General features: G+C 33.8%; 1 protein-coding gene across 4 annotated transcripts in view; it reads right to left on the bottom strand.

Annotated features, from left to right (window-relative positions):
* Nucleotides 1–248: 248 nt before the first annotated feature.
* LOC128237151 (anoctamin-4-like) overlaps nt 249–26606 on the bottom strand; it is a 48205-nt gene continuing 21847 nt past the window's right edge. For all 4 annotated transcript variants that reach the window (XM_052952419.1, XM_052952420.1, XM_052952421.1 and 1 more), the window contains 20 exons: nt 25504–25628; nt 24895–24950; nt 24119–24175; nt 23474–23538; nt 22619–22753; nt 22008–22174; nt 21616–21698; nt 16597–16659; nt 16057–16131; nt 15109–15273; nt 14454–14490; nt 14052–14163; nt 12127–12184; nt 11304–11401; nt 10437–10570; nt 10018–10170; nt 9515–9567; nt 9048–9235; nt 7134–7239; nt 249–6667 (listed from right to left, as the gene is read on the bottom strand). In XM_052952419.1, coding sequence (XP_052808379.1) covers nt 6512–6667; nt 7134–7239; nt 9048–9235; nt 9515–9567; nt 10018–10170; nt 10437–10570; nt 11304–11401; nt 12127–12184; nt 14052–14163; nt 14454–14490; nt 15109–15273; nt 16057–16131; nt 16597–16659; nt 21616–21698; nt 22008–22174; nt 22619–22753; nt 23474–23538; nt 24119–24175; nt 24895–24950; nt 25504–25628 — 2086 coding nt within the window. In that variant the 3' untranslated portion in view covers nt 249–6511. The remainder of the gene's footprint in view (nt 6668–7133; nt 7240–9047; nt 9236–9514; nt 9568–10017; nt 10171–10436; nt 10571–11303; nt 11402–12126; nt 12185–14051; nt 14164–14453; nt 14491–15108; nt 15274–16056; nt 16132–16596; nt 16660–21615; nt 21699–22007; nt 22175–22618; nt 22754–23473; nt 23539–24118; nt 24176–24894; nt 24951–25503; nt 25629–26606) is intronic.

The following is a 26606-nucleotide window of genomic DNA, read 5'->3' as shown; positions in this document are numbered from 1 at the left end:
AAAATTCCATTGAAGGGCCAAAACTCCTGGAACAAATTAGCTGCAACTGACAAAATGTGTTAAGACATGTGTACACTTCATCGTGATCATGTATATCAGAAGTTCCTTGGTCCACAAACATTTTGCGACAGACCGCTTAACAAACCATTTGGTGACTCCAAAATACCCTACTTCAAACTTTGTTCGTGGGGGTATAATAAAGGAATGCCATCTAGCTATCATATGACATGAAAACATAACAAAATACATGCTAAACATATCATTTATTCATATATAATTGCACAAATAGTATACATGAACTCTATAAAGCTAACTGGTACTTGCAGAATTATACTTAGATTCACAATATGTATTTTTAAGTGAAACTTGTATTATATGCCTTGCTCCAAAAAGTGATTCCAACATAAATATTCAACATTTCAATATATTGATAACATTTACCATACACAATTTTCTTATAAACTTGTTCATTGGGACACTTAAATAAACCACAATGCGTGAAACTGTAATAAACATTCAGCAACAGTTAAAGCTAAACTAAAGCATATGAAACAAAAAACAACAACATGTGTACCTGAGAAACAGCGGGATCTAATCTAAGCAGCACAAAGCTTTAGTCATCAATGGGGCGATTGTTCAAAAATTTGTTATGTTAACAAATTTTAAATGAGCTCATATATTTAAACAAGAAATGCCACAATGCGATGAAACCAGGTTTTCAATAATTGACAGAAGATTTCAACCCTTCATTGTGAGATTCTGTTTCAACCGTCTTTTCTATTTTTAGTGACAGTGACCTTGACCCCAGGGGCCGAAATGCAATCCTATGAAAGGTCTCCATAAACTCTTCCTAAATACCAAGTTTAGTAAAAAAAATGTCAAACCTAAGATATTCAGTTTCATTGGTTAGTTTGACGCTGGCCCGGCCAAACAACGAAGTACCTCATTCTAATAACCAGGTTTCGCTATCTGAAAACCAGTGTAGGGTTAACCCTTACCTGATAAAACTTCCACAGCAGTTCAGATTTGAAAGCGAACAATGATAACTTTAGCAATGTTGTTTACTTTAACAGAGTTCTGAACAATCAGCCCATATGTAACATTGCAAATTGCTGTAAGAAAGAAAAAAACAACATAGGCACATAGAAAAGGCATAATTAATTAATCGGACAAATTGTTAAATAACAACTTGTAAATATCTAAAGGTGAGCACGTAGTCTTATTGCCTACAAATGAGCAAGTAACATTAAGAGCATTTTCAATTTTTGTCTTATAAAAATGGAAATCTAACTTTTATTTACTAATGTTCATCATTCTATAATCCTAAACTAGATACGGATATATAAGCTAAAATATAGATTTAAATTTGAATATAGATATAAATTTAGAATATAGTTCTACCATCATAACGAGTTTGGCACAACTCTTACATACCCTTATATGCTCTGACTTGTAACATTTAAAGTGAGTTTAGATTAATGATAAACTTGAACTAATTACACACATATTTCTTAGTATTAATAATATTCTTAATCTTTAAAAAGCATATGTTTTTATATATTTAAAATAGATATTGTTCATAAAAAACAACAAACAGTTTTTGCTCACATAAGTTTGAAAGTTTAGGGGAATTATACCTTTACATACTCAAGATATTCTCTTAAATCTGCAAATTATTTTTTTCTTTATTATTCTGGGTTTTACCAAATGTGTGAAGTTTTATAATAATGAAACTTTAACTATTGGCAAACATCAGGCCCAAATTTCTAAAAACAATTATAAGCGTAAAAAGCTTTAGTATCTTTTTCACTTATCCATATTACTTACTAAAACTTGGTTTTATTAAAAAGAAGTAGTTCATTGTTTTTGTCAACAAGATAATTTCCTTTAGTCTCAGAAGTCTATAAAATGAGCAGTAAGCAGGAACATAACATTGTTTGAGAAATTTGGGCCTTGTCAAAGTTTCAAATTTGTTATTTGATTGATTCACCGACATAAAATACTAGTGCAAGTTAACAATGTGCAGCTCTTGTGTATCTAAAGCACCATAATGGTTATAATAGATGTAATTCAACTTAAGCAAGGTATTTAAACAGATGAAAAACAAAACATGTGGTGATGCCACAGGCCACTGGAAACAAAGGGACTATGGATGAAAAAAACAACAACAGAATATCACAACGTGATTGTATAAAAGTATATAAATAATGCAGTTCAGATCTTTAGCAAGGATATCAAAACAACAATTGTAAATAGGCTATAGGAAGAAATGATAAATATGTTCTGATTAATTGCATTGCATTGGATTTCCTCCTAGAAAACCCCCCAAACACTTCATCATGAAATATGACACATTTAAAATGTTGTAAAGAATCCTGACCTGGTTGGTTTTAGGCACAAACACTTCAAACAACTGTTTTTTAGGCACAAAAAATATTTTTACAAGTATACAAGTTGTGTTTAAATAAAAGATATGCCATTCAAGAATTTAACGAAACAAAAAACATGTCATGGCAGAAAATAGTATCTCCAAAGAATTCATATTTTAGCACAACATCAAATAACAACCAAATAATATCAACAGTATGAAGAACATAAAAGAAAGTCCCTACAACCTGATGAACAGCACTTAACATTAAGCCCCACCACACTATGAAAAACACTTAACATTAAGTCCCACCACACGATGAAAAGCACTTAACATTAAGTCCCACCACACTATGAAAAGCACTTAACATTAAGTCTCACCACACTATGAAAAGCACTTAACATTAAGTCTCACCACACTATCAGAAGAACTTAACAGTAAGTCCCACCACACTATGAAAAGCACTTTACATTAAGTTTCACCACACTATCAGAAGAACTTGACAGTAAGTCCCGCCACACTATCAGAAGAACTTAACATTAAGTATCACCACACGATGAAAAGCACTTAACATTAAGTCTCACCACACTATCAGAAGAACTTGACAGTAAGTCCCGCCACGCTATCAGAAGAACTTAACATTAAGTATCACCACACGATGAAAAGCACTTAACATTAAGTCCCACCACACTATCAGAAGAACTTAACAGTAAGTCCCACCACACTATGAAAAGCACTTAACATTAAGTCCCACCACACTATCAGAAGAACTTTACAGTAGTCCCAACACACTATGAAAAGCACTTAACATTAAGTCTCACCACACGATGAAAAGCACTTACCATTAAGTCTCACCACACTATGAAAAGCACTTAACATTAAGTCTCACCACACTATGAAAAGCACTTAACATTAAGTCTCACCACACGATGAAAAGCACTTACCATTAAGTCTCACCACACTATGAAAAGCACTTAACATTAAGTCTCACCACACTATGAAAAGCACTTAACATTAAGTCTCACCACACTATGAAAAGCACTTAACATTAAGTCTCACCACACTATGAAAAGCACTTAACATTAAGTCTCACCACACTATGAAAAGCACTTAACATTAAGTCTCACCACACTATGAAAAGCACTTAACATTAAGTCTCACCACACTATGAAAAGCACTTAACATTAAGTCTCACCACACTATGAAAAGCACTTAACATTAAGTCTCACCACACGATGAAAAACACTTAACAGTAAGTCCCACCACACTATGAAAAGCACTTAACATTAAGTCTCACCACACTATGAAAAGCACTTACCATTAAGTCTCACCACACTATGAAAAGCACTTAACATTAAGTCTCACCACACGATGAAAAACACTTAACATTAAGTCTCACCACACGATGAAAAACACTTAACATTAAGTCCCACCACACTATGAAAAGCACTTAACATTAAGTCTCACCACACGATGAAAAACACTTACCATTAAGTCTCACCACACGATGAAAAACACTTAACATTAAGTCTCACCACACTATGAAAAGCACTTAACAGTAAGTCCCACCACACTATGAAAAGCACTTAACATTAAGTCTCACCACACGATGAAAAACACTTAACATTAAGTCCCACCACACTATGAAAAGCACTTAACATTAAGTCTCACCACACTATGAAAAGCACTTACCATTAAGTCTCACCACACTATGAAAAGCACTTAACATTAAGTCTCACCACACGATGAAAAACACTTAACATTAAGTCTCACCACACGATGAAAAACACTTAACATTAAGTCCCACCACACTATGAAAAGCACTTAACATTAAGTCTCACCACACGATGAAAAACACTTAACAGTAAGTCCCACCACACTATGAAAAGCACTTAACATTAAGTCTCACCACACTATGAAAAGCACTTACCATTAAGTCTCACCACACTATGAAAAGCACTTAACATTAAGTCTCACCACACGATGAAAAACACTTAACATTAAGTCTCACCACACGATGAAAAACACTTAACATTAAGTCCCACCACACTATCAGAAGAACTTAAAGTATAAACATAAACATAAAATATTTACATTTTTTTAAAGTTTGCTGATTTTCATAAACTTACAGAACAGGTAACATATGCATGACATTTGTTTTCATGTGAAGCACAAAACAGATTTAAACATCTAGACAGAAAGTGATTATTATACATGTATGTTATACAATATACAAGTAATGCAAACTACTGGGTAGTAAAGATTGTTGGATGGCTTTAATGTATTCACATACATTTATTACTACAAATATAGTTGAGTGCATTGCATAACGTTAGACTAGGTTCTAAAAGAAATAATGTGTAATTTGATTTTAGGACAAAATCCCTCCCCCTCAATTTTGAATAGACATACAAAGACATCAGTATAAATTCAAAAACAAGAAACTTGATTTTTCACTCCGAATTAATTTTCATAAAATGCTTCTCCCAAAAAACATACTTAATCATACAATGATGGAAATACATAAATCAAGGAAGAAAAGATTGTCCAATTAGGCCCTCCTTCATGCAGGTGAGCAATTTCAAAAATCAAATTCTGACAATTAAAAAGTCAACCAATGTATATATCAAACTGTTGAAGGTAAAAAAATAATGAAAATATATATCTGTTACCATAACAAGGAGCTACGTTATGATGTGTTTAACTTTCAGCACTAAACTGCAGAGTCTAATAATTATCATGTAATAATGATGAACATAATTTTATGTACATGTATACAGGTAGTCTGTCTACCTGTTATAAATTAAATGATTAATTACGTAATTAGTGTAAGTATGAAATACACATGTAACATGACAAGGTGTTCAATGAGCAAGAATATGAATGTCCATAACTGCCATGTGTCAAGAACATTTTACTTCCTTACAATATTACTGGTAATGGTTATTCCATTTTAATTGCATAAGAAGTACAAGGTGCTAGGCTATCATGATAAGAAAAACACAATGTTAGGCCAATCATAAGAAGTACACACTGTTAGTCCAGTCTTGCACATATATTGTAGCAACTTTGTTTTAAATACAATATAAAAAAAAATCTGACAGTATTTCTACCATATGAATGAAATTTTACTGAAAACATGAATCTTATATGCAAATCAATATAACATAGTAAATGCATGTGCTGTATTAATATATATGTACATGTAAATGTTTCATTTCTTTATCAATACCTTCAAACTATACAGCAACACTCGCAACCAGTTAATACAATGTAAGATTAAGTACATAATGTTGCTAGTAAACAATTACTTCACGTAAATGTTTCAGTTCACAACATTAAAAAAATAATTTATAAGATCACAACAGCAAAAAATAGGAAGTACATGTGTATATAATGAAATTTGGTTACCAAAGTATAGGCATAGAAAAATAATTGCCTAAATAATATACCTGACGCTTATTTGTAGTTTCTGAACATGTATAACTAATTGTTTTGCTCCACATTGCTGAACATCAATAAATAATCTATCCCAACAATGCAGAAAGAACATATATATGATTTAAAGGTATGAGACAAGATATGAGAAGCCAACCGTATAAGACTTGGACAATATGTCCATAGGTGAGCAGTAGGCCAGATTCCATTGATTTGATTGTTTAATAGTTATCATTGGAAAACAATTGACCAATCAATAAACTTTTTGACCAAATAACTTTTCATAACTTTTTTGTTTTATATAATTGGCTGCCGTCAAACATAAGACATTATCATATAGATATATATATATAATATGTATATACAAGTACTATGACATAAATGCGGTTCAACTAAAGCTAACTTTAATGTTACACACTTAAGTCCTTATACTTCCGTTCATAGACCACTATGTCAGAAATAATTTTACTTGCTATTTTCTTTTCCACCTGATATATTTAAGGCCATGATGATTTGAATGGTCAACACATCCACTTCTGACAGATAACTTAATGATGGCTGATGAAGACGCCCTTTGATACATTTCTAGGGCTTTTTGCAAGCTGGATGTAACTCCTTCTATTTTACACAGATTCACCAGTGTCTAGTACTGAGCCATTGACTTCAGTGTTCATGGCCATGTCCATGAACTATTTTGTCTTTCCATTACTCATTCTTGGGTCTCCTGTTATCGTGTATCTCCTCAGCATGGAAGAGGGCCTGCTTACCGAGGAACTTCTCCCGGAGCATCTGCATCTTCACGTAGTATGGCATGTCTGGTATCAGGTACATTACCAGCCAAGTGAAGAACACTATCAGATTCTGGAGAACAAGATAAGATAATACCATATACGATTTTAACATTTTTTCTATGCGTCATAAAACCCAAAACATAGATTAAAAGGTTTTTCTTGTTGTTTTTTTTCTCGGATTTTTTTGCCTGCCAGTCCAAGTGTAAATGCCAAGCCTCGCAGGCGACACAAGAAGACAAGGCAAAAAATAAAAAATGCTATTTTTGAGACTGCTTAAGTAATTCTATAAGGTTTATATCTGCCCGACACTCCCTAATACAAGGGGTTTAATTTGAAAATGTAAGAATACTTTAACTACATATGTATATTGTAGAGAATCGTTTATTCTAAAGAGAAATTTAATTAAGTTTAGTCTTTTTGCAGGTTTATTTAGTTTAACTTTACTGATATTTTAGTGAATAATACATGTATTATACTCATTATTAAGATTCTATGCTACATTGTAGAGCTGAGAAACTTGGTATGTTTGTGTTTACCTCAAACAGGACAATAAATGCAAGCTGAGCGGCAAGAACATGCCAGAATGCCATCGTGTACGCATAGGGATCATCTCCATCTGGCGCCTGGCGGAAACCTCGGTACCTGCAAAATAAAACAGCATGAAAATGAATGGGACTTAAGGATGATTTTTGTGTCGCCTGAAAAGACGACATATAGTGGTTACTTTTGTCGGCGGCGGTGGCGGCGGCGTCCGCGTCCCATTTTCGCTTGTCCGGGGTATATCTCCTAAACTATTAGTGGTATCAACTTGAAACTTCATATGTACATAGATCTAATTGAGGGCAAGTGCAGTGCACAAGAACTGTTGCTCTTGCTTCTATATTTTTTAGAGTTATTGCCCTTTGTTATTTTTCATGCTTAAAGTTTTGTCCGGGGCATATCTTGTACAATATAAGAGTTACCAACTTGAAACTTCATATGTAGATAGATCTCATGGAGGGCAAGTGCAGTGCACAATAACAGTAACTCTTGCTTTCTTAGTTTTAAAATTATTGCCCTTTGTTAATTTTCATGCTTAAAGTTTTGTCCGGGGCATATCTTGAAGAATATAAGAGGTATCAACTTGAAACTTCATAGCTAGATAGATCTCATTGAGGGCAAGTGCAGTGCACAATAACAGTAACTCTTGCTTTCTTAGTTTTAATGTTATTGCCCTTTGTTAATTTTCATGCTTAAAGTTTTGTCCGGGGCATATCTTGAAGAATATAAGAGGTATCAACTTGAAACTTCATAGCTAGATAGATCTCATTGAGGGCAAGTGCAGTGCACAATAACAGTAACTATTGCTTTCTTAGTTTTAAAGTTATTGCCCTTTGTTAATTTTCATGCTTAAAGTTTTGTCCGGGGCATATCTTGAAGAATATAAGAGGTATCAACTTGAAACTTCATAGCTAGATAGATCTCATTGAGGGCATGTGCAGTGCACAAGAACCGTTACTCTTGCTGCCATATTTTTAGAGTTATTGCCCTTTGTTAATTTTCTTGCTTAGGTTTTGTCTGTGGCATATCTCGTAAACTATAGGAGGTTTCAACCTGAAACTTATTCCGTAGGTATATCTGATTGAGGGTTCAAATGCCACCTACACTTGAAAGTTAAATGGCAACATCATTGTCTATAAATGAATAAAATGCCAATCTAACAGCTATAATGTCGACAGTAAATAATTCGTCAGGCGACACATCCGACTCGCGGAGTTCTAGTTTTTATCATATCTGCTTTATTTGTAAATTATGAAAAATTCCGACCTTCGGGCACGCTGCGTGGCCAGTAACTCGGCAAGCCTTGTTATCAGCTTCGGAATATACCCTAAGGTCAGATGTGAAAGATACTCTACAGTCTTACTTGAATCCCCCAAAAATACTCCCAAGTACCAGGCTTCAAATGGAATCTGGTTCAACCTTGGAACAATGAAACTGTCTTTTCAAGCCCCAGACAACCATTAATCTTAGAATCACATCTTCAATCATAGTCTTCTTAATGACAACTTGTCTTCGAGCATTTCATTTTCTTAAACCATAAGCTTAACTTGACAACATTTTTGTTTAATTGTACAGACAGTGACAGGATCTTGATCACTTTCCTGAGTAGAAAAGAGTACTGTGGCTGATTTCTCGAAGCTACTTAAGTCTGTTATAACACGATCAAGCTAAGCTCACTATTTTCGTTCTTCTATAGTTTTGATAAATCAGGTTAAAGTAAAAAAAAAAGAAGCTACTTCAGTTTATTAAGCTTAAGTAATTTCGAAAATCGGGACCTGGAGTTCATAAAAAGTTCCCCTGGTCAAGCTTTAAACCACAACCTCTTGCGTAAGAGGCTGGTGGGTAAACCACAACATTGACAACTCATTTAAAGTTTTAAAGCACTGTTTACCCTCCTCCAATATACGTACATGCAGATGCTGAGATTCCCGAATTCCGGCTCCACTGACGTTGGCCGAGAGTCATTATGGAACCCTGATATGTCAAACTTTGACATGCGGAATGTCTCGTAATATCCGTGCATCGACTGGTCAGAGCTGTACCCATACTTGTACACCATACGTGGTATAAACTCAGAGGTAAAAGCTATGATCGCAGCCTGAAATAACATGTAAGAGATCCATTGGTAATTGATGGTGTTGTCACAACCAAGGTGAGATTAAAAATTGATATTCAGGGATGTATGATACAACACTCACTTTTCAAAATTTGTACAGAAATATGTTGCCAGCATTTATAATTTAGTTAATTTTAGATTAAATTTCAATCCGATTATATAAACACTTTTTGGGTAAATTGCCTGTTTAGACAGAGTATGCAAGAAATTAATTTCAATCCTTAAATACATCACTGATAGACAAAGAAAAAGGCCACTCACATTTGACACGACTGCAATAGCTGACACGCCCTGTAGAATTCCAAACCAGATACCTGAAATGCCATTCTTTTTTTAATGAAAGTGGTTCACTCAACAAACTTCTTTGAAACAAACAGCTTCATTCACTGATCAACCAACCATATACACGAACCTTCATTTTCTGAGTTATATATTTGCTTAACTTTTAGTTAATGTGAACAATGGATAGTGATGTGAGTAGCATGGTTCAGGTCTTTCCCTTGACCAGTTAGTGTTTGAAATAAATATAACTTGGGTTCTGATTGGATGTTCCATCTTCTGGTATTGAAGTTGAAAATTGTATATGGTTTATTTCAATTGGTCTTTGTATATTGTGTCAATCGATGTGTATTCAAACATAGACATTATTGAACCCACCGATTTTCAATCAGCTGAATTTATAAAAAGTTTGAATAGAGATTTTGCGGAAAATAAGTATAAACAAGAACATTGAATATAAAGAACATCGGTCTTTATGGACCCACCTATGTCCTGGGCTCGTACAGCGAGGGGCCTCTTCCACTGTGTGACAAACTTGTAGGCATCCAGGCGTATCTCTATGATGTTGTTGATGAGCGCAAAGAATGGGGCAAGAGGGAACGCGGCCACAAATATTGTCACAAATCCGTACTGGATCACTAGAATATAGAAATAGATATTGGCACTGACACTTAGAAACCTTAATTGCCAGGCAAAAAACCAGTTGGATATTAGCTAATGAGCAAATCTATACACAAAGATTATTCTAAATCAAGTATTTTTAATAAAGTTACTAATACCAAAGCATACATTGCCTACATACACTTAAAACAATAAATGTATAAATTAACTAAAAAAAGTTTTAAAAGAACTGAGAACATATAACTGCATTATTTTAGTATTAATATAGTATCTAAGGACCTACCCATCTCCAGGTACTCATCAAAGAGTCCCAGTTTTGGCTGGTCAGCTAGGTTGTAGTCCTGCTCCCAGTGAGTATACACTTTGTCTTCCTTGTCCTTCAAAACACTGCGTGACTTGCACCACACCACCAGCTTCCTAAATAAGACAAGACAAGATCAGTGAGGGTACATTGTCTTCCTTGTCCTATAGAACACTGTGAGTCTTGCACCACACCACCAGCTTCCTGTGTAAGACAAGATAAGTGAGGGTAACATATATTATCATTGTCTTATAAAATACTACAAGACTTGCACCACACTACCAGCTTCCTGAATAAGACACGGCCAGTGAGGGTAACATATGTCTTCCTTGTCCTAAAAAATACTACAAGTCTTGCGCCACACAGCCAGCTTCCTGAATAAGACTAACCTTGCCCTTTAGAACACGCTTATAAGACAAGATAAGATAGAATAACATCGGACATATAAGACATATCTAAAGTCTCAGGAAGAAGATCTGTACAGGTGTTGTAATTATAAGGTGAACATGTGTACCAAGTTTGTTGGATCTGTCTATGCATGACCAAATTACAGCCCAAACGAAACTGGATACACTAACATACCTTCCTCCACCACTGTGACAACTCTGCCAAGCTCACTGTAAGTTAGCAGCTTTATATTAAACCGTTTTTAAAACAGTGAGAAACATTTTGATATCAGCCATTGTTTGTGAATTTCGGCCTGTAAAATGCTGTCATTATCAAACATCAGCATACACACAGACAGTACAAAATATTGATGATGTCATTTACTGGTGTGCTTTAGAATTTTACCACACTGGATAAAATAAAACCATATTTGTATAGAAGCATTAGCTGTGTCTAACTTACGGCAGGATAACTTCCTTGAAGTTTGCAAAGGCCTGCTTGCCCACCATGATGATTCCCAGCTGTATACACAGCTCTATAAGGCAGCCGGCTGGGTCACACTGAAGGAAACATTCATAATGAGATCATACATTATATTCATGCATTTTTAAGCGTGTAAATATTTGAATATCTGGAGCAGTATACATAAAACTTCTTAGTGAAATTGTTCAACTTAGTATACATAAAACTTCATAGTGAAATTGTTCAACTTAGTGAAAAAATGTGATATTTCTAAGTAAAATGTAATGAAAACTAATAATGTGTTAACACTACAAATATGAAAATAAACACGGAAAGGATCCAAATAAAAAAGCAACAAATAAATTTGATAAAAAATACAGAATATTTAAAATATTCATTGTTAAACACTTAGAAGCTTAATGAATAATGCCCCGGACTGCAAAACAAATCCACATATCAAAGGATTTTCATATTTGGTTTATTTTTTAAATATCTTCATACTCCCATTTGTCGGGATTCTCAAGAGTTTTTATGACAGATTGTGTTAGGGTTCTGATTTATGACAAACATTCAAGTTTTTTTCATTCCAATAACAAGCATAAAGCTATGACAATAACTCAACATTTTTTAATAATCATTCAAGTTTAAACAACTTTGTTGCGAGTTTTATACTTTTTGATTTGCTCACTATGAAAACTTAATTACAACTACAAAGATAGCACAGTTGAGCTTCAAAAACTGTATTACAACTGTAGTACAGTTTAGCATGAGAAACTTGCTTATAACTAGAAATGTTGTACAGTATAGTATCAGTAAGAGGTACCTCCTCCTGCCTGTAGCCGAAAAAGCTCCTGTTATAGTCACCAGGTCGGCCCACAAACCTGCAATTCAACAATTTCATATGCAGACCTTGAAAAACATATTTCATATCTAACAGCAAATTTTATTCGAGTAAAAAAAATCTGATACCAAAGACACATTTTTTTATTAAACAATGGAAATCGCCCAATGAAAAAATTATATTCAATTGCTGGCAAACGTTATGGAATTGTCATTTAAATAGGTGCAAAACAATCCATTGAGATTGCAGTGGAGGCTGATGTAGATTTGGGAAGAGTAGAAGTTGAAGATTAATAGTCCACTTACTTGCCCTGAAGAAGCTGATATAGATTTGGGAAGAGTAGAAGTTGAAGATTAATAGTCCACTTACTTGCCCTGAAGAAGCTGATATAGATTTGGGAAGAGTAGAAGTTGAAGATTAATAGTCCACTTACTTGCCCTGAAGAAGCTGATATAGATGATGGAAGAGCAGAAGTTGAAGAGTAGAAGTTGACTTACTTGCCCTTGAAGAAGCTGATATAGATTTTAGAAGAGTAGAAGTTGACTTACTTGCCCTGAAGAAGCTGATATAGATGATGGAAGAGTAGAAGTTGAAGAGTAGAAGTTGACTTACTTGCCCTTGAAGAAGCTGATATAGATTTGGGAAGAGTAGAAGTTGAAGATTAATAGTCCACTTACTTGCCCTGAAGAAGCTGATATAGATGATGGAAGAGTAGAAGTTGAAGAGTAGAAGTTGACTTACTTGCCCTTGAAGAAGCTGATATAGATTTGGGAAGAGTAGAAGTTGAAGATTAATAGTCCACTTACTTGCCCTGAAGAAGCTGATATAGATTTGGGAAGAGTAGAAGTTGAAGAGTAGAAGTTGACTTACTTGCCCTGAAGAAGTTGATATAGATGATGGAAGAGTAGAAGTTGAAGATTAATAGTCCACTTACTTGTCTTGAAGAAGCTGATATAGATGATGGAAGAGTAGAAGTTGAAGAGTAGAAGTTGACTTACTTGCCCTTGAAGAAGCTGATATAGATTTTAGAAGAGTAGAAGTTGACTTACTTGCCCTGAAGAAGCTGATATAGATGATGGAAGAGTAGAAGTTGAAGATTAATAGTCCACTTACTTGTCTTGAAGAAGCTGATATAGATGATGGAAGAGTAGAAGTTGAAGAATAGAAGTTGACTTACTTGCCCTTGAAGAAGCTGATATAGATTTTAGAAGAGTAGAAGTTGACTTACTTGCCCTGAAGAAGCTGATATAGATGATGGAAGAGTAGAAGTTGAAGAGTAGAAGTTGACTTACTTGCCTTGAAGAAGCTGATATAGATGATGGAAGAGTAGAAGTTGAAGAGTAGAAGTTGACTTACTTGCCCTGAAGAAGCTGATATAGATGATGGAAGAGTAGAAGTTGAAGAGTAGAAGTTGACTTACTTGCCCTTGAAGAAGCTGATATAGATTTTAGAAGAGTAGAAGTTGACTTACTTGCCCTGAAGAAGCTGATATAGATGATGGAAGAGTAGAAGTTGAAGATTAATAGTCCACTTACTTGTCTTGAAGAAGCTGATATAGATGATGGAAGAGTAGAAGTTGAAGAATAGAAGTTGACTTACTTGCCCTTGAAGAAGCTGATATAGATTTTAGAAGAGTAGAAGTTGACTTACTTGCCCTGAAGAAGCTGATATAGATGATGGAAGAGTAGAAGTTGAAGAGTAGAAGTTGACTTACTTGCCTTGAAGAAGCTGATATAGATGATGGAAGAGTAGAAGTTGAAGAGTAGAAGTTGACTTACTTGCCCTGAAGAAGCTGATATAGATGATGGAAGAGTAGAAGTTGAAGAGTAGAAGTTGACTTACTTGCCCTTGAAGAAGCTGATATAGATTTTGGAAGAGTAGAAGTTGAAGAGTAGAAGTTGACTTACTTGCCCTTGAAGAAGCTGATATAGATGATGGAAGAGTAGTAGTTGACAAACTGGAAGAGGAACATCTTGAAAGTGAAAGCATCCTCCCATTCTGACTCCGTGCGATGTTGCTCTGGAAGTGTATTCATTATCATGAATAGCATTTTACTAATAGACATGAATTGTTATTGTGGGTGAATGTGTAGGTATCTGCTTCTGACTTGAGAGGTTGTGGGTATAGTCTGACAAGAGGTATTTTATCATATTCTCTGAAATGCTCACCAGTAAATGGAATCTTAGCATTGATTTCCACTTAGAAAATGGACTCCAGTATGATTCATTTTACCAATGACAACTTTTCTAACATTTTATCACTTAATACATACAAACTAAAATTTGATGCCAAAATTAAAATTATCATACCCAATTCTGTCAGCCCTTCCGCAATTTTCTGGTACACCTGAAACAGAAATAACAAAATGCTAGCCTCTTAGATATAAGTCATATAGTATAGGGCCTTCTATATAGTGGTTAAAATAATTACATATCTCAAAAGCATCTCCTTAAAGTAGAAATTAACGCATCTGATACTCTATATAGACCTCCAAACACTTTTTTGTTAGACAAACTGGTGGTGGTGGTGGTGTTAGTAGTTTATTCTCCGGGTCCCACCGTGAGCACATTGAAGGGTCCCAGAGTGACAGTTCAACCACCGCACACCTATCCTGGGCAGTGAACCAGTACTAGGTGCCTTCACTTCTGCAAGGAACTGACAACTTCTGTACATGCCAGGGGCAGTGGTACAGTGCGAATGGTCGTAGAAAGGATTTCATAACCAATCACAACAGAAGTGACCTGGTCTGCCCGGGAAACGAATCTTGGTTATCTGATTAACAGTTCAACGCTCTACCGACTGAGCTAACCGGGCGGACGAATTAGACAAGCTGGTTATTAAATGAGGGCAGATATACTTTTATTTAAGTGTAAAGTCAATCAACAAAATGTACAGTGGGTAACAAAATTCTGAGAACTTCATCATGACTTAAGGTAACATATGATTACATATACATGTACTAACAAAGTTGAGCAACACGATGATGACAAGGTTGATGCATGCCGCGGTTGCCGAGGAGATGATTCCAGCCCGCCCCTTCACCATGTTGGCGTCAGTGTGATAGAGTAACGCAGCGATGATAATACGATAGAGTATCACTCCCACGATCGCCATCAACACCAAGGCAAACTGAAGGCAGAAAAATCATTTATATCTTTACAGTGGTTTGAAAGATCACACATGCGTATGTTTATTATGTTGCTACTAGAGAGACACAAGATTCATACTGCAACTTATGCTCTCTAATATCTCTTATTAACATTTTAATTGTTACTTTTTTGCATTTTTTTTCCACCATTCAAAATAAAAAAAATCTTTTTTGTACTTCATTGATACCATTGAGGTACCTGATATTCAGGACACAAATGCATTCTGTCATAATATGAAGTCTGATATGAAAGAAAACATTTTAATAGGCATCACTTAACTTGGCCACATTAACCATCTTACCTAAAGAAACCAATATTTGATCCCTGACTGACAGAGGTACTCAATGAGTGATTTCATTTATTTCATTGGTCAATTCATTTTACAAGCCAATCAAAAGACTCAATTACAGCCCCAGTGGTCCAGAAAGCAACATAAGTAAAATGTTCAACTTAGTGAAAAATTGTCTTTTTGAATTTAAAGAAAATTAACAATCCTTTCAAACCAAAAATATAAAATAAGGAAGAAATAGTATATTTAATATATGCATATGAAAACATTTATGAAAAGAAAAATGCACTTTTGTACTTTTTTTTAAATTTTCACTAAGCTGAAATTTCTCACTAAAAGGCTTTATGAATACAGCCGAGGAAATTTAAGCATAATATCAGTACATAGCCTACTACATCTCACCTTCAAGTGGAAATGAATTGATATCAGCTTAATTACTGATTAATGACACTATATTAAGTGAAGGTGACATACAAAGAATAGCAAAATGAAGAGGGTTGTGGAGTAACGGCAACACTTGCTCCATTTCGGCACATACGGCTCCAATTTCTGAAAATACACAAAAATAACACACCACTATAAGAGTAGGGTGAGAATAATTTTTGAATTTTTTATATGAGATTACTGAGTATAATAACAAGTTTAAGTCAGCACTTACAAGAGATACCAGTATCAACTAGAGCGCCACAGAGCAAATGCTAACAATTGTTTGTTGTTTTTCCAGTCAAACAGGGGGCATAACTCAACAATTCTTACAGCCAGAGTTACAGGCTTTATATTGTCTTGGGAAACATATGTTCAAAGTTGATAGAACATCTTGAACAACTTTTGAGTTGAAATGTGAAAGCTTTGCACAATGACGACAATAACACCAAGGCTTCCACAAAACCTCAATTTTTCTTTTTCAAAAAAATAAACAGGCAAGCTTAAAGGAAATATTACACATTTAACTTAAATCTTTATTCAGACAGTTTTAGGGTCTGATACAGAGTATGAAGACTTCATAAGCCGTACCTTATTCACCGGATTTTCTCTCTTTCTTCTTACTGTGTTTTCAAACTCTGGGCGCACCGTCTCCTGAAATGTTAATAATTCATTTTAACAAACAGTTGATTTCACAAACAAGCAGGAATTACAATGCCTTTTACTGATGTAACTTTTCTTAAAGATTGGCAGAAATAAACAAACAGGAATAATAGTGGGGTTTTCTATGGATGAAAAAAATCAAGAATTATTTTAAAACTATCCAGTAATGAATAAGTACTCTTACAGAAATATCAACAAATGGTTTTGTAAGTATTCATACCAATGAGGGAAAAAAGGGAAAATGTAAGCAACAGGGGCCATTTTCTTGAAACTTCTTATTTCTGTTATAACACAATTAAACTAAGTTCACTTTTTTTGTTCTTCTATAATTTGTGAAATATTTACCTTTTTTGAAAGTATTTTTTACTTTTTACTGACCGTTATAAACTAAGTTTTATTTATCAAAATCGGTTTAATGTAAGTAATTTTGCTAAACAAAATAAGCTTCTTTAGTCTATTAAGAAGTTTTGAGAAATTGGAGCCAGACAATAATGTTTATATTTTACTCCAAATGATCTTTGTAAATAGCTGAACAGGTTAACACTGACTTCTTTACTATCTACATTGTTTTATTATGTCAATTTTTGTTCATGGCTAATTTTTAATGGATGTTTTGAATAGACTACCTGGTATATCTATACACTATAACATGACATTTTAGCTCAAACATAATGTGCTCTGATAACATGTTTAGTCATGGTGTTATAAAATAATCCTCTCAAGGAAAAAACATCATTCCATTTCTGTAGAAATACATGCACATGTAAGCAAAACTATTATTCCGAACAGGTAACGAACATGTGTGAACTGTGTATACATGAGCCTACATGTATATCAAAACAAGAGTGTCATCCATAAATAACTTAAACATCTCCATACAAAGAAACATGCACAAATTGAGCTGAAAACAATATTGCTGAATCAGTGGATAGATACAACACAGAAATAAAAGTTGGGAGTCCATTGCATTCCGGCCTAACAGGATCACAAAACAAAACAATAGTTTTCAAAACTATGAAATCAAATGAAAGAAATATGATAATAAGAATTATATACAAAACAGATTATAACAGATGTGACCTTCCTTTGCCCCAGTTCATAATAAACCAAAGGCATCGTATGGTGATGAAAACGCTTATCTGATTTCACCTGCTTTTTAAGTTGATCAAGAAAAATAAAAATCTATAATTTTGGTCAGATCTTTGCGATATACTACCCAATAATACATGCTTATAATCATAGCGAACATGTACCAAGTTTCATGGTAATATCTTAAATTGTATACAAGTTATGGTTAACATCAAAGGTTTTCCACAATGCTGAAGACAATGGCGCTGACACCAAAGTTTTGCCAATACCTTGATTGTTTCCATTAAAAACAGGGGAAAAAAAGAAAAAAGAAAATAAAGAAGAATACAACTTTTGAAAATAATATTTGTGATGGTTCCGCTATAATTTAAAGTAAGAACATGCCTGACTGGAGTTGTGATTTCATAGCTTTAGTACTGAATGAAACACTAGAACATTAAGATAATTGAAAACCATTACTAGAGATGCAACCTGCAATAAGAGGAAAGGAAAACTTCATTTTAATAAAAGTCAATAGGAGCTCCTTTGCAAGCTATTCTTGTCAAGCAGATGGAGATATATTCCATACCTGTTCTGACAAAGGTAGAAATTTGTCCCCATTTTTTCTGTTGACCAAATGTTAAGACATTTTACCTACTGCCTACAGCACCATCTTTCAACAAATATTTACATACAAACCCTCATGTTATTTTTAAATCATTCACAAAACTTTCAAACATAATTTGATAACTTCATGCTAAACAAAAAACAAAACCTGCCACCACTGTTATGAATTTCATAGCATTATTCCGATTTAGGACAACCAAACTCACATCAAGTTACATATAAATCAACTTAGGTTTCTTTTACTTACTGTTGACTAAAATTATAGAAACAAGAAAACATTCATATTCAATACACATTTCAAGCAAAAATTTGTACAGCAGCAATATTTAAATGTCAATCGATTAAAAGAGTACTTGGATATATATATTTATATAATGTACTTGCAATATCATATTAAAAAAAATGATATGTGCAAAATTTTATCTACAGTTTGAAATACAACCAGCAAAATGCTTCAAATTTTTAAAAAAATAATGTAAATCATGCCATATTCTTACACAATGTAGAATAGAAAAAAAATAAAGGGGAATAATCCCACACACAGAAATAGATTTAATCCCACCTCTTGGAATATCAACAAAGACTACACGATAGTTTAAATAACCTAGTAGCAGGAGAAAACTTCTAACACATTGTTTTTGGAGGGTACTTACATCTAAGTGATGTAACCACATTGAAGATGTTATTTTTCAAAAAGGGAGGTTATTACCAGTAAAGGGAGAACACAACTACTCACTTTCTTTCACAAACAGAGGAAAGTTATCTACAGTAAAGGAAAAAACAGTCATATTTCTTTCAATAAAGGGACAGTGTGCGAAATTATCATTTATCCTGGTAGCCAATTGGCCTATAGACTTAGAGATTTCTGTAGCCCAGGGTTTACAGAAGGACACGCATACATGCCATATCCCCCGGAGGGGGATAAAATCCCCCGGAATTTCGACCCATCCCCCGGTCTCCCGGAGGGGGATGAAAATCCCCCGGAATTAAAGTGTTTAAAATTACGCAAATTTATCACAGGGTTTAATTATATATGCCTGTTTACAGTTATAATGCCCTTCCTGTCTTGAAGCTTAATTGGATTATCAACTGATGGTGTGTTTTAACAACACCTATTGGGTGACACTTAATAAATCAGCAGGGCACATTTCATGTATTGTTTTGATTGAAACTGACAGAATTTGCGTAAGAAATGTCAATTAGACTGGTCAGATAAAAGGACGATTTTCATTGGTTAAAACTATAATTTTTATCCAATCAGAGAGGATGTAACAAATTAAAGCGTTCTTCATAACATGTGTCATTGTCATCAAAAGGATTGATAATTAAAATGTGACAGTAAATTATTCATTAAAGAAAAGGATTATTATAACTAATAGACAATGCTGTTCTTTGTTATGCCTCACTAATATGTTTACATACATGACATTGACATATGTTTACATACATGACATTGACCTTCATCGCAAATATCGGAAAATAACAGAACTTCCAGAAGAGAAACTGAAAGTAGACAATTCGGATGAAATGACTTTTATTTATTTATTATGGTGGTGATGTTTTTATTTTTTGACCAATGCCAAAAGAAGATATGTTTATGAACTTAAACAATAAATTATGCATTTGCTTTTTATCAGAAGCAAACAAATCTGACTATTTGGGAACTGAAATGAAAAATATTGATAATTCATTCCATTCTCTCTAATAGTCTGAAAGTCATCATTTATGATCATAGGCAGCAGATTTTGTATCCAATTTTAGAGGAAGGTAAGCCCATTAAATTGTCTCTGAAACATATTTTTCTGTGAAGTATTCTATTTTGCAAGTGAGTGATTTTATTATGCAATATGGTTGTGTCTCATAAAAATATAGATGAAGTGCTGGAAAAAGGGGTAAACAAGGTGAATTGGCATGTGTGTCATGCCCGTAATGCTACATGGCAATGATGAAAATCCCCTGGTATGTGACCAAAATCCCCTTAAATTCTGGACATAATCCCCTCAGGAGCCTTTCAAAATTATGGCAATTTGTTTTTTTTCGTACTTGCGTCTTAAAATACTTTGAAATTTTGCTGAATTAGATCTGCTAAAAAATCCCCCTGAATACTACCAAAATCCCCCTGAATTTTCAGACTTTTGAACAAATCCCCCTGAATGGTCTCCAGAAAATATGGCATGTATGGACACGGGTGACTTTTGGGCGTACTAAATATGATAAAAGACAACAAATGGTGGTCAATATTACTGCTACTTTTGTTGTTAATTTATAGGTTTTGACCAAGATCTTATTCACCTTTTTCAGTAACCACAAAAAATCATCCAAACCTCAATTTGTCGTTTAATCCAAAAGAGTATTGACAGTTTGAAATATGATTTCCATCATAATTATTATTTTTAACCAGTAAAGTATTACTTATCAAGGGATATCACAGCATCAGAAAACACCATTATCAATGAGATACTATCAAGAAGTCAATAAATGGTGTCGAGGAAAACATCGACACAACACTTTTTTAAATCAGCAAGCCCTACAATTTCATCGCCTGTCAAGCTATCTTAACGGATATTTTGGTAGCCTGGGTCTTTTTTTTTTGTCGCTATGGGTGATCAGACAACTGTTCATTTCGCACACTGAAGGGAAGTAATCTATCGATGGCACTGGTTAAAAACGCTAAACCTTCAGTTTTTTACTCCTTCAGGAGAATGAAAAAAGTGAAGTAAGTTCTATTAGTACCACTAAGTATAACATCAATATTCAAAATCCTAAACATTATCAACACTTCTTTTATCAAATTTTAATTTTATTAATAATTAAAAGCTGAATTGTTTGTTCAGGATTTATTTCTGGAAATTATATGCATTTCAGTGTTATTGTAAACTGGCACACATATTTTTTAGAAGCTAACGAATTCTTGCCAAGTCTGAAAAATACTGCTGCACAAGTTTGTAGAAGTGGCTTTTATTGGTATTGTCCTTTAGTCCAATGAGTATTCAGTATCATGTCACATGATCACTTTGGTCCATTGCAATTAGATAGTAAGTCTGGTACGTGCAGTAAAGGCGCAAAATAGAAATAGAAATTACTGATAGCAGAAAAAAACAAAACTAAAGAATTTGTAGGTTCATCATTTTTAAACAGTGCCATCGGAATCGCTATATTTGGAAAAAAAAATTACTATTGTCAAAGGGAGAGCTACTCCTTGATTTTTCTATCAATAAAATTAGGGGAAAGAACTACAACTAGTTGAATTACCTCCTCCTCTTCAAAGTCTGCAACATCCCATTCATACTCTAGTTCAGCCTGCTTTCTCTTCCAGAACTCGTGGAAAAATGAGGCTGTATACACACAAAAGGTTGTTGCTTATACTTGTAATTAAGTTAATATAAAGAAATTTAAATACATTGTACCTGCTGCTTTTCATTTCAATATGTACATGTGATATTGGCAATATAATTTTATATACCCTGTAATTTGTTTCAGTCAATAATGACAAGCTTGCATTGAAACTTTATTGTTTCGCAGCCATACACAGTTCAAGTTACTTTCTAGAACAATGTTTTTGTAAATCATATGGATATTGATCACACAGAACCACTAGACAGTTAAGTTCATATATCTGATAGTTGCACTATTCCAGACCTTACCCCAGAGTGCCATGAAACAGGCAAATGCCACAGTGGCAGGATTGTCAAACAGGTAAGTGGCCCTTGAGTAGACGCAGCTCTCAGTAAGGCGCCAGTACGTGCAGCGACCGTCACACAGGGGGCACATGGTCAGATTCCCAGTTGACGAGGCATCACACAGGTCATTCCTGGGGATGTAAACAAACAATCCATATGGTGGCATGTACACATGTTAATTTATGCAAAGATATATGGGCCATATAAACATTGCTCATATCGTATGTTATACTATCTTTTTTGAAACTAAGAGCTTTATTGGTCAGGTTTTAGAATGTCATTTGTTTTTGCTATTAAAAACTTCAATAAAATTAGTCACACAGACATAATATTATTTAATTGAATAATTAATCTTCATCTTACAATATTTTGTCGTTGGAAAGATTAACTTAAAGGTATGATAACTCAGAACTAAGAATACCGATACGTAAGTTTAAATACCTTGCTAATTCTTCTAGCTATCATATGCACTGCAGACCTTAACAATATACTATTTTTATACACTTAATATCACAACCATAATGACTAACATTGCAAACAAGGGATAACAACTCAAAATATTTTTAAAAACCTACGTGACTTGGTCGTCCCACATAGTAACAAGGCCATATATGAAGGCAACAACACCCACAATGGCCGCAGGCACCAGCATCATTGTGTAGTAACCCAGCCATGTGAAGTAGATACCAATCTTCTCACCAAAGTACTCTCTGTAAACAAAAGAAGGAAACAATATGGTGAAAAATGTAATCATTCAATGAGATTCATCTAGACCAGACCAAAAGTCAATGTCAACGATTGTTAATTTTCTCAGTTTCCAAGGGGCATCATTCAATAACTATAATAGCCAGAGTTATAGGAAAGGCTATTGTATATGTGAATTATCATTGTGAACATGTGTACCAAGTTTCATATTACAATATCTTTAACTGTTCCAAGTCATGGCCAACATGACAACTCCAGGGCTTTGACAATACCTTAATCTTTAAAAAAAAAAAAAAAAAAACGAGCAAAAAAAGAATAAAAAGAATCATAAAGCATGATTGACAGAATTTCTCTTTATTCAATAAAATAACTATGTTGTTGAAGCCTAAATCATATATGTGCTTCAAATTAGCTTAATCTCCATGGGATAATTTCTCAATAAATCCTAAGTATAACAGGTTTACTCTTTGAACAATTTTGCTGAAAAACATTCCTTTAATCAGATTTTAGAGAATAATATTTGTTAGATGTTACAAGTGCTTTTACCGCATTTTTTTCAAAAGTGAAAGTAATCTTCAAAAGGAGAGCATAAAGCAGTAAATGCCAAAACAACGATTAGTTGGATTAGCTTAATCTCATCAATAATCAATATAGCTGCCAACATGGGCGTCAGATTGTTCAAGAAATCAGCCCTATAAGTGTTTGTACTGTATTCATTTTTATACCTGATTTTGTCGAGTGGTTGGAACTTGTACCAGCATCTAGGGCGGGCCCAGATCTCATACAGCAACTGGAAATATAAAGATAGGAATCCAGGTATGCTAGGTCAACAACAGGGGCACTGATGCAGAAGCATTTTAAGTTAATTTGGTACCTTTTGTGAACAATTTCCAGAAATGTTTTATTGAACTAGTAGGAAGGATTATGATGAATGTATATTCTGCTATAAAAATAGTGAATCTTTAGTCCTAAAAATTTAAAACGCTATTTAAAAGCATTAGTTTTTTCAAGAAATACAATTATTTAAAATTGTACACTTAAGTTAAAATATTTGAAAAAATCCTAAAGATTCTTCTCTAAAATAATCCCAGTTTGGCCACGTGGAAGTTATTTAAAACAAAACAGCATGTCAACATTTTATCAAAAATTTCAGGGACACGGTAAAAGAAAACTTGTCCATGATCCTAGATAGCCAAGTCTTCATTGAACATTAAAAGGAACATGGTATATAAACATATTCAAACAATATTCATCCATGACTTTTGTAGCTGTCTCTTTTTTACCATCAAACTGCAAATATCAAACTTGACTTGCAGAACTACATGTACATATATATTTAGTGAACATTTCATAGAAAGGAGAATACATACATGTCTGTTGTTCTGTTTTCCCCTCGTAAGGATCGAATGCTCGCTGAGATATTTGCCCTGAAAAAGTAAACAAATCCAGAATTATTATTTAAATTTAATTTTACTTCATTCCTAAAAATGATGATTTGAAATAACAAAACTGCTGCTTTACTTGATCAATAAGAATCAATAAGTTTAAAGCTGCACTCTCACAGATTGAACGTTTTGAAAACTTTTTTATTTTTTGTCTGGGAACGAGCTAATTTTTGCGAATTCCATGAAAACAAGTTATATAAAATTGCTGACAACACTTTAGATCGCCGATTTTTATATTTAAGTTTAAATATGTATGTTTTATGCATTTTTCTTAAACAGTTTGTAACGGTTTAAGCCATAAAACATTAATTTTCGAACGGAAATATGAAAATCTACGATCTGATTTTTTGTCAGCAATCTTATATCATTTGCTTGCAGATATTCACACAAAAATTTGCACTTTCCAAGACAAAAAATAAAAAAAAAGTTGTAAAAATGATATATCTGTGAGAGTGCAGCTTTAAAGTTAATCTTGCTAAATGGGTTGTAAATTTCTTCTAGTTCTGTTATGCTAATTCTAAATTTTCAATAAACAAGTTTGACAGCCATTTAGTAGTTACCTTACTAAGGTTACAAAGTTTGACCTCCTGTTCTGTCTCTTCAATCAAAGACTTGATTCCATAATGAGCTGTAGGTTAGTTATTTTGCAATGATTTTAGACAACGAATTTGGTTGTTTTACTGGCTGTGTTGGACACTTACCTCATGGAGCGGGTAGGCAGCATTAAAGGTGCCATTGGCGAGCAGTTTCTTGATTCCTGGAACATATGAGGAATACATTGTGAACTACAGTTTTAGTTAGTAACATCATAGTAAATGGTAACTTTTACTGTTGACTGTTTTAGTTAGTATGCGATGATATATCTAAGTAAAACAAGCATAGCTGAATGAATTGTCTCAATATTTGTGAAAAGTACCACAGATCACACTAAAGATCCAGTTGACACCTTTGCTTACTTGAACAAAGTTCAAATAATTGGCCCATTGTTATAAAACAGCAACAGTCTACAATGTAACTGTACCAGTGGAATACCATTTTTGTATTATGACAATTTTAAAACAGATGCCAACTTGAATACAGCAGTTCAAAACTAATAAAGTCAATGTATATGTTTTGTAACTCTGGTAAAAGTAAGTACAATGTAGCCACATTTTGCACATCAAGTTGACCCTTAATGTAGTTAGATATGTGTTTTGTTGAATGTTTTATTTTGCAGGTAAGCACGCCCAAGACCACCTAAGCACGACTAGCCCACTCATCACCTTTACCCTAGCTATGCAAATGATGTTTGTGTAGTATGTTTTATTTACCGAAGCGTCGTTTGCCAGGATTGTTAGGATCCTCGTCCTCATAGAAGGCGCGAGCGAGAATTGCGTACACGATCCTGCTTCGCTGGGCGTTTGTGAAGAATGAGTCCCTGTCTTTGATCACAAACCTAAAGGGAGGAACATTCATGTGTGTGGTAATATTTACTCAATTTGACAACATTTGCATTTCAAGGCAACAAGCCAAACTTAAAACAAATGATATAATTGTATTGCAAAGCTTATAATTATGATGGTAAGTTATGTTGTACAGATTATATGAAAGATGTAGGGAAAAAAGCTAGATGATATATACTAGTAACTCTTTTAACAAAAAATGTTCTTATGCTCAACAATACATGTATAAAAACATTCTAAAAAATAATGAAGGTTTCAATGGGATTATGTGACTATTCAATGCACAAAATAAAAAGAAACTTCAAAAATATTCCAAGGCATAAATAAAAGTTATATGATTGAAAGTTTTTATTACTTTTCACAACCATCTTATGGAAGCTAACGATGATTTAATTTTAACAAAACATCCACTATACATTTTCAACTACAGTCATGCATTTAATTTATAATTAAATATGCCTGTACACACAAAGCTGAATTTCTATCATGATGACACTGCATTCCATTATGCCCTGCACGCTTCATCAAACATACTAATAAATCTTTAATATAAGTGTATTTTATCACATGATGTTCCCTGTTTCAAGTGTAATACATATATTACCACTGCTTATTTTCTTATACAACACTAGTGTAAACTAGCTTGATTTTGTTGACACTTTGCTCTTGTTAAGCATAAATATTTTGCTCAAAAATGAGCATAAGCCTTTGTACGATTGTGTCATTTGTAAAAAAAAATCTTACTTCAGTTACCATTTTATACAAAATTTTATTAATGTTGTTACAGAAATGTTAAAAAGCTTGCCAAAGGCTTCAGCTTTCCTGACTCATTTCATAATTGTTTGTATCAAATGGCAATTAATGCAAGATCATATATAAATGTTTCAGTTTTAAAACATGACACTAACTGCTGAAAACGTTACGATAAAATGCGTGTTCATGAAATAAAATTTATGAAAATGTTAACAGTA

This window comes from Mya arenaria, chromosome 6, assembly GCF_026914265.1.
Source record: "Mya arenaria isolate MELC-2E11 chromosome 6, ASM2691426v1".
NCBI lineage: Eukaryota > Metazoa > Mollusca > Bivalvia > Myida > Myidae > Mya > Mya arenaria.
This window is presented reverse-complemented; position numbering and strand designations above follow the sequence as displayed.